This window comes from Clarias gariepinus, chromosome 5 (assembly GCF_024256425.1).
Source record: "Clarias gariepinus isolate MV-2021 ecotype Netherlands chromosome 5, CGAR_prim_01v2, whole genome shotgun sequence".
NCBI classification, from domain to species: Eukaryota; Metazoa; Chordata; class Actinopteri; order Siluriformes; family Clariidae; genus Clarias; species Clarias gariepinus.
In genome coordinates this window covers 26,415,001-26,424,849 of record NC_071104.1, presented here as the reverse complement: position 1 = coordinate 26,424,849, position 9,849 = coordinate 26,415,001, and the positions used below count along the sequence as shown (strand labels likewise).

General features: G+C 33.8%; 1 protein-coding gene across 4 annotated transcripts in view; it reads right to left on the bottom strand.

Annotated features, from left to right (window-relative positions):
* Window positions 1-721: 721 nt before the first annotated feature.
* Window positions 722-9,849, bottom strand: part of tank (TRAF family member-associated NFKB activator) — a 10,067-nt gene continuing 939 nt past the window's right edge. For 2 of the 4 annotated variants that reach the window (XM_053496909.1, XM_053496908.1), the window contains 7 exons: window positions 9,744-9,849; window positions 9,499-9,607; window positions 8,391-8,503; window positions 7,232-7,302; window positions 6,471-6,589; window positions 4,701-5,077; window positions 722-1,160 (listed from right to left, as the gene is read on the bottom strand). The exon at window positions 9,744-9,849 is cut by the window's right edge. In XM_053496909.1, coding sequence (XP_053352884.1) covers window positions 1,011-1,160; window positions 4,701-5,077; window positions 6,471-6,589; window positions 7,232-7,302; window positions 8,391-8,503; window positions 9,499-9,607; window positions 9,744-9,842 — 1,038 coding nt within the window. In that variant the 5' untranslated portion in view covers window positions 9,843-9,849 and the 3' untranslated portion in view covers window positions 722-1,010. Of the gene's footprint in view, window positions 1,161-2,144; window positions 2,288-4,700; window positions 5,078-6,470; window positions 6,590-7,231; window positions 7,303-8,390; window positions 8,504-9,498; window positions 9,608-9,743 lie in introns of all 4 variants that reach the window. The other 2 variants (XR_008360509.1, XM_053496910.1) reach the window with 2 other exon arrangements.

Genomic DNA, 9,849 nt, shown 5'->3' with positions numbered 1-9,849 from the left:
CTCATGCATTACTGTACTTATCGATGTGATGCACTTAGTGGAGAAAAATGCAGGTTATGAACAGGAAGTGCAGTCTTTGATTTCAAAGCAGCGCTTATCCACACGATTGACAGTCTGTAAATAGTGACAGCCTTACCAATGCTTAAGCAATGAGGAAATAATGTGTCACTTGGTGAATGACAGTGTCCTTTAAATAAATAAATAAATAAATAAATAGCTAATAGCAATCAGGACTCTAAACATCACACTATCAATACTAGGATAATTGTGCATATAATTGCTCAGCAAGTCAGCCACAGATATTCTGTGTAATAACAAAGTTTTAATTAACCTGCAATACCTGTGCAAAACGGCTCTCAGAGACCATATGGCGTTGTAATATCGAAATAATTATCCAACAATCATTTCTCATATTGAATGAAATCTGCCTTACAGCTGGTTTAATTAAAATCAAGAAATTAAATTAAGAGTTATTTTGACCTAGAAAGAAAAACAAGCTGACCACAAGCTTTTAAGTGAGTTGGATCTGTTTACATTTAGACAGGGTAAAATTAAATTAAATTTCAGTTTCACTCCTGTAAGACCCTTAAAAGGAACTTTTAATAGACATGGTGTCAACCCTGACAGTAAAAATATTCAGTCACGCTACATATGTATACCTAAATAAGCTAAGAGTCATAGTAAAAATCTTTAAACCATATGACTACACTTTAGACATGCATCTTATAAAATGGAAGCGTTTCTTTATTACACAGACACACAGACAACACACTCAAAAGTCCCACACATCAAAAACAGAATGATTAATTGAGTTGGTAATACCACAAAATGTACCGTTCAAGTTCTTACAACTTAAATAAATGAGCATGGAGACCTCCCCTCCCACCACGCTCTGAATAAAAAGCCGCTGTGGCCGCCATGTGCCGAGCTCATTGTGCATAGAGGACAGCCAACAAAGCCATGAATAAGGCAGCATATCAGCTAGTAGGCAGCTCCTGAGTCTGGTTCTGTCAATCATCTGCTTTGTCCTGGAAGTGTGAATTGAGGTGGCTGTACATGAGGGTACTGGGAACAGTAGCCTTGCAAAAAGTACAGTGAGCAGATCCCATGCTTGATTCTTCCGATGCAATATCAGGGATTAGACCAGGGCTCCACAGAGGCTGCTCAAAAAGAGAGACACCACTTAATACACCAGGTCAGTGTTTAATGCAATATACATCACTGTGTGTTAATATGAAAGTAAAAAGATAATGTATAGAAGTGAAACAAGACAAATGTTACTGATTTTATATAATCTTGTAAACATAGACAGTTAAAAAAAAAAAAAAAAACACTACTCCTGTGTTCCAGCGTATTAGGACCTAGAGGAAAGCCAGCTTTCTTCTAATACTCCTTGTTTTGCACAAACTTGCAGGTACACTTTGTTAAAAAAAATTAATGATTACATGAGTTAAGCAAGGGTTTTAAACCTCTTAACTTTATTATTCATTATTTATGTATTATTAGAAATCATATTTTTCAATACCTATTCAGCATCTATTCATTATTATTAAAACTATTAGGAAGGTAGCTACAGTAGGTCTTTAATGTTTCAGAGTTTGGGTAATTAAAAGGAATAAAACACAACAAGGTGTGCTGTTATAGAAACCCAATTACCGATGGTGTGGTGTGCTGTGTAGTAAATGGCTACCACCATAAACGCTTTTCCTGCAACATCATGTCTTGAACTGTTTTATTTCTTTTACTCCACAACAGTGTCAACACTAGAAAGTTTTTTTATTAATGTATCAAACATCATCCTGTTTATCCACTTATACTTAACTGTAATGAAACAAATGCTTCCTCAAAGTAAACATCACCACATCAGCAATTACACACTTTTTTTTTCAAACCATTTATGTGCAGCATCTGCCATTTAAGTCCCTGTGTACTATTCTGTTACTACAGAAAAAAATAACATTAGATTAAGCGCATTAATACTAGGGCATTCAAGTCAAACCGTTACTTGTTATAAAATTTTTTCGAATGAATGAAGTCGTAAAACCAATAGACATTAACAGAAGACTTCAAGCACAGTACAGTGATTAGGCTCTTAGCCGCAGTAAAACCTTTGAATGGTGCAAATGTTTTAAAGAAGGCCGTACGTCTGTGAATGATGATCTCAGCTGAGGTGGCTCAGAGCCCACTGCAGTTGTTCCCATGATCATTCAGTGAGTGGAACGCCTGATCCTTGAAAATCGGATAACTTGTCGCCAACTTGGGGAAGAGTCCCATCTGTCTGTGGGAACTGTACAACACAATCATTCACAAACACCACATTGTACATTACAGGAACTCGGCTGGGAGTAACTGCCACATCCCCTGTACAGTTCTAACCATGCTCCAAGCTCTTTTCACATGTTTGGGTCATTAAAGGAGTTCCTGGGAGGCCAGAGTCATACAGAGAAAACTTTCGACCTTGATGGTATCCAAGCACCACTGAAACATTGGTATAAGTGCATTAGTGTAGTAGAGGATTATATTTAGAAATAACGGTAGTTTCTAACTCGCAATACTGTGTTGTCTTATTATTTCCTAGTTTGACTTGAATGCCCCTCGTACAAACCTGAAGTACAATCAGAGATGCTATTATAGATCAACACCTTCTGACCAATCAAAATCAGAAATTCAACAGCCCTGAGGTACAATAAATATAGTTTGCTGTCATGATAGACCCTAATCCATAACAGAAAGTCAAAGCAGTTATCATGACATGATATATAAATAATAGGCTCGATAAATCATAAAACAGATTTAAATTCATTTTAAACTCTGAATCCCGACTCTAATGTAATTCTGCACAACAGAAATGTCAATGGTACATCAGTGCTTTGTTAAAGCTTCCTAACTGATGCTTTGAGTGATAATCAGACATACTAAGAAAATTCGAGAAAACATATACAATGGTAACGTGAAGCATAATCTCATACTGTTAATACTAATCAGCAATACTGCAATCAAATAACAATATATATATATACCCCAACCATTTTGAAGATTTAACAGCTGAACTGAAGTGTTAAATTTCCGTTATATTTTGAAACATTTTTGTGGTTCATATGACAAAAAACAAAATCATTCCACAATTTTTGAAGGCATTTCTACAACACAATATTTATAAGGATATATAGGTTATACAGGTTATATATCGGATATATAGGTTTTATCTCCCTGCAGTTACAGTTGAAATTATACTTTATTTACTATCTACAAAATACATGAATTTGTATTTTTACAAAATAAAAGTAAAACATTTTCTAACTGAATGTTATGCATATGAGATCTGTAGTTCAACAGCAATTCTAATGTATGTATGTATACAGTAATGTATCATGAGCACAAACAATGATACGCATCCTTACAGCCCTAGAGTCCTCACAAGCCTTTTACAAAGATTTACAACCATCTGATGTTGGAATTCATATAATTAGTTTTTGGAATAAAAGTTAATATTCTCTCATGCCATTTACCCCACCTGTTCCCACCCACTACAGAGGTTTTTAATCTATCACATACTATGACAATAATGCAAGATGTTGAATTGATATAATAAAGTTACTGAACCTTGGAATTATATCTGAAATACAGATATATACCAATACTGTATCAAACTGACTCAGAGTATAGACAAAGTTGAGATATCTGTTAAGCAGAATCAGGTAACTGCTTTTCCAAATCAAAAACCAAAACCAAGCCTGTTTAAATATAACAACCAACATATAACAACCAACACAACAATACCTATGTTTTCTAACTAGGTTTTGTTTTAATCAGATTTTTATCCTGTAATTATTACCATATATTTGGCATGATGGGTTCAAAACACAAGCATGAGCTTATGCAAATTATCTAAATCGGTTTTATACATAGTTCTAAATAATCTCTGTTTTATTTATGGTCTATTTCCAATACTGACTGGCAAAAATATAATACTTGCACTGGTAGCAAATCTTTGTAAGGTATCTATGAATATTTAAAACAATTTATGCTTAAATTAGTCATGTTTAAATCAATTAGCAGGTGGTTACCACCAGTCCAGGAATTTTCTTACCACAAAGATCAGGTGTTGCTGCAGGTTTTAACTTAAAACAAATTGGAGCTACACATAGCTGCCTGAAGAAAAATAACAACTGATTAAATAGGTGGAATCATTTCTGATTGGTTGAAAAGAAAACCTGCAGCCACACCAGCTTGGGAATTTTAAGTTATATTTTATATATACTGTATGCACTGAGGTCTAGGAAAACCCGCCAGATGCAGCTTTGTCTGAAATCTTCTAAACATGACAAAATTTTACTTTTTTACCTACAATATAAACACATACATCAGTTTAAGATAAAATAAAAACATATTTTAACAATATATATTTCGAATATTCACTCTCTTTCAGTTTCAGTGGTTTCCAAATAAAAACATTTTAAGGAACATATTTCAGTTCAGTAAAATTTCTGATCTTTAGAGCTATATAGAGCAGAAATAGTCAAAAATGTACAAAGTGATGGGTTATCCCAGAATGTCACACTCAAATATTTAAAGATAATGAATTCTTCGTGATTTATTATGACTGTATTTAGTTTTCCTGTCAATACGTAGGCCTACTGTTATTTCTCTGCCCACTCTTTTAGTGTGCAACTATCCAAAGCGGAGTGTTTGGCTCTCACCTGTTGTGGTCCCCGGATTCCTTCGTGTGATGTGGTTGCACACAGCAGGTGTGATGTTGGAGGAGAAACAGAGAATGAGGAGAAGGACTCCTCTTCCAGCTCTGTGGTAATGGGCTCTGTAAGGTCTTTCTTGTGCACTGGAAGTGACACACTCCTGTCTGGTGCACTATGCAGAAATTCAAATTCACTATCTGTGGGTGGTGGGAACTTAATATTGTTCATAAAGTCACCATCCTCTGGGCTGGCACCGCGTGATGCTAGTGCACCCGAGGGCAAGGCTTCATCCACCTCTGGCCTTGAAGGGGTGGAGAAGTGCCCTTCAACTTGTTCGCTGGTGTCATCGGTGCACTGGATGGGCATGGAGAACTGTTGCTCTGCTGACACATACAGAGAAATACACAACACTGTTAAAAGTAGACAGAACTTATTTAGCTTTTTTGTAAATGTAAAAATTAAACATTAAAGACAAAAAAACTTTTATTAAACATTATGATTGGAGGATTGATTGAGCACTTATTCCTTACTATTTAGATAGAAAATAACCAAATGCAATGCTCAAATGAATAACTGCAAAAAAAGAAGGGACATATTGCTATTCCAAAATATATATATATATAAGCGCTATGCAGAAAATTTACTTGATTTATTTATAACATATGCATTTTGTACATACTGTTTGGTCTCTAAAGGTGGCTTTTAAAACTTTTTAAAATCTCTATAGCTGTCCATTAATAATACAAAACTAAAAAAAAAAAATCCTGAGTAATCATGCATATCATAAAGTACATATTTTGCTACCACTTAAACACAAATAAGCAAATCCTGAATTGTACTTGTATGATAATCCAAGGGTTAGCGCTGATCCAGTGTTGACATTCTCTCAGGACATTACACTGTTTTTTTTAAATTAAGATGCCGTCTTAAGGCTCTGATCTTTATTTAATACCCAACAAGCATGATGATGTGCCTGCCAGGGTAGTATAGCCAGACAGTCTGCAATATTGTAAGTTTAATACAGTAATGAGAATGACAACTCACCATTGTAAACTAAGTTATTATATATTTTAATCAGAGTTTTTAGCCTGTCTGTCAGGTCACTTGAATGAAATGGCCTTAACCTTACAACTACATATCTTTAAATAATGTTACTGAAAAATCTAATAAAAATTCTAGTAAAATGTGTTCTGTGAGAAAGTCAAACAATTAACCAAAACCTTATTGTATATGTTTAAATAATAAAGCTAATATTTAAAAATAAGTTGTACCTTTTTCTTTTCATAGAAGGCATTTTTAATATGGGTGTACATGCATTGACCGATCGATTAATTGAGTGATTAACTTATTGATGGAATTAAAGGTGTTCCGGGTTACTCCCGCATAAGAACACTATTTCAATCTATGGTCTACAGTAATGTTCTGCATGGATGATCACATCAATATCAATCATGGGCTTGTAATTGTGTACGTATGAAGTGTTAATTGTTCAGTCTGTTTTAATGCAGGGCAAGGATGCAGCAGCAGCAACACTGGACCTGCTTGCCTCTTATCCAGGTGCTACCATCTTTAATTGCATTCTGGATAATTCATAATACAGCAACTAATATCTTGTTTTGACATTTTTAAAGTAATTGTTAACTCTACATTTTCTCTCCTCATAATTTAATTAGAGGAAAACCTGTGTACTTGGGTTAAAGAAGAACAATAATCATTTAATGAAGACATTTGCCCTACATTTTTAAATTAGAAAGTAAAAATGGTAAATAATGTTACCACTGGCAGCATCACTTCCTTTGTGTATTCTTTTCAGGTGATCTTTCTGCCGTTTTGCAAGAGTCTGAATCCTCTGGAAAGTCCCCTGGATTTCCTGAAGCGTGTCTAGAACATCCTCACTAACAGCCAAAAAAGAGACTGAGCTTAAGCACAATGTGAATATTTGTACAGTATAAAACAGAATAAATACTTTTTAAAACACTGAAAACTACAAGAAGGACAACTGCATCTAATGTCATTTAATTCTAAATGTAAGACTTGCTAAAATGGTAAGTGAATAACAAAAAAAATATTTGCCAGGACAAAGAACTGAATTTAACATATATATATATATATATATATATATATATATATATATAGGGGCACAACAGTGTCCACCCAGGGACTTTAAACACACTATGGGCAACTTAGAAATGCCAATCGGCCTACAATGTTTTCGGACTGTGAAGATTACGAAAGTACTTAGAAGAAATGCACCTGAAGAAGAACATGCAAACTCCACACACACAAAACTAAGACAAATAACCCCAACCCTGGATATGCAACCCGACGGTCCTAACCACTAAGCCATCGTGCCTAATACAGCATCACTTTTATTAAAATTTTCTAATATGATCATAATATGATTTTAAATGTATGGTAAATTTATCATTAAAGTAATTTTGCCCAAATGTAAAGTTAAGTAATGGAAGCACATTGTAGAGTTTAATAAATTTAATTAAAAGTTTTACTGGGATTATACATGAGTATGAGATACATACGTCTTCATGCCACTAACTCCAGACATTGAATGGGGATGCATTGGTGTAAATTCCTGGGATTCTTTCTTCACCTTGACAAAAAGGAAAGAAAGAAAAAAAAGGAAATAAGAAAGAAAGGAAAAAAGAAAGAGAGAAAGACAAATAAGTGAACAAAATCCAGGCCTGAATAACTGTAAAATTACTTTTTCTAAGTAACATATCAAACAAATACTATAATTTGTACAGAGAGGTAATTTACTTATTCAAAGATTAAAGTGAAATTGCACTGCAATATATCAAATCAACATTGTTGTGCTGCAGCGAATCTAATCATTCAAGTTCTCTAAAATTTGACTTTATAGTAATGTACTAAATTTGTAGTCAATGCAAAAAAAATATTTTAAGTTAAGGTAATTTTTCTCCTGATACCACAGTAAACGGCTATGTTTTCATGAAAACCTTATGCTCTAGCGCCCCCTGTTGTTTAGAGCCATGACAAGCTCAAACAGTTGAGAAGAATTATCACGGTGGATTCAATTAGAGAAAAATTCTCACTATGGACAGATAGTGCTGAGAAATGATATCAAACTGTGAAGAAAGAGAACTACGTCTTTTTCACACATTTCTCGCTATTTAACCCAAGAGTGAACTGTGGATAAGTGGGAAAGCAGCTCAGGCACTGTCGTTGGATTTTCTGCCTGCTTTCTACTAACAAAATCTGAATAGGCAAGGCATATTTATGAGCTTATGTTGTGGCCTCGGCAGTCCATCAAAAAACTGAGGTATACGTCCTAGACAATTGCTTATAAATTATAACTACATATACGGTTACTTTTCTTCCTGTTTGACAACCAACAGGTACTTATGGTTCCTACTTCCTGTATCACCAAAAATCTTACAAATATCTATTTTAAAAAAGAAGCAAACCAAGAACCTAACCTTTACTGGGGCAAGAATTATCAATCCTTAATAAAAACCAACACAAGCAATTGTATTATCTACAGATCTATGATCAACACCCAAATGTATGTATGTTTGTATATATGTCACACTATCAACAGATTTATGAAACATATGTCTTGCCCCAGTTGAATGTAAGCTTTATAAATCCAATAGAAAAAAGGATGATAGCCTAATAATGATGACAGCCTATCAGTGATCAGGTCAGAGACACACCTACCAGGATATAGTTAGTCCTGTGGGGAGTAGAGGAGTTGCTAGGCCACTGAATATTAGGTGATAACCTTTCTGTTTCCTGTTTTCTGTGTGCAGTCTCGCAACATTTCACTTCCCCTGGAAAAAAAGGGTACAGTCCTAAATTTCTTAGGAGTGTATCAGTCAGAGTATACCCTTAAGTGTTTCAGATGGTAATCTATTTTTAAAAAGAGCAAGAAAATATTAATAACCTATGATCTAAGCATGGACATTTACAGCATATATTTTAAATAAATTAGTAGTTCAAATTATTTTAAAATATGGAAATCTTATAATATTTTTATAAAATATAAATAATTTAAATATTCTAAATATTAAATCTCATATGAGAATGATATGGCAAATAATAAAATGCCAATTATTTACTTGATTTTCCGTTGTAATAATGTGATCATTTCACCACAATTAACACACTCAAAAGATCACCACATTGACACCTTATCTTGTGTTCTTGTGGTAGTAAATGTGGATTTAAACCCAATTTGAAATTTAACCCAAAAAGTGTAAGGATCTTTTTCTATTTCATTAGTAATTGTTGTTCTGCATTTAAAATTGTTTTACTTATAATCAGAGTAATGTAAAGTAAGGGTTTGCTGTTAAATCGTCAGTAATATTCAATTTGCCTTACCGAATAACATGTTTATAACAGTATCCCTGCGATTATTCAATTCAAATAAAAATAGTAATAATAGGCAAAAACTAAAAGCCTTAGAAAATTTCTAAACAGGACAAGACAGAAGGAAATGGAATCGTTATTAGTCTTTTTATGTTGTTAATAGATAGCATAAGTCTATTTTCAACAGAGATATATATGTAATTTAAAACATATTTAGTAATATGATGTATTCACTTAGTATGCAAGCAAATGGGAAATGCAGGTCAAGAAATGTCACTTTATGCACTTTAGATCTTTTTTTTAAGGCAATTTAAATTACATCAAACCCCATCTTTGAAAAGCATAAAAACATAAATACACTGTTATTGTTCAGCAAATAATTATTAGAAAATTTTCAGAAAATTTTTAATTGGGCATCTATTGGTTTAATTTAGACAAAATTAATATAAACACTCACCCGAACCATGCTTTATTGAATGTAATTGTGCTTTGAGATCTGAAATCTCTTGCTTTTGCTCTTCTATCTTTTTCTCCAGTTGTTGTGTATGCCGTTGATATTGCTCTGTCTGAACACACACATAGAAAGAGAGAAAGATAGACAGACAGATTGCTCAAACATCACTGACTTTAATTTGGGAGTTACATACTGTATATTAGAGTAACAACAGAAAGAAAACATGCATTAAAGTTTTTGTACTGAACCTTTTCTTGTAGCAGCTTTTTGGCATTTTCATTCTCAATTGAGATGTTGCGGTAGGCTTCGTAGGCTTTGTTCAGCGGATCACCAATGTTTCGGTCCATGCCGCAG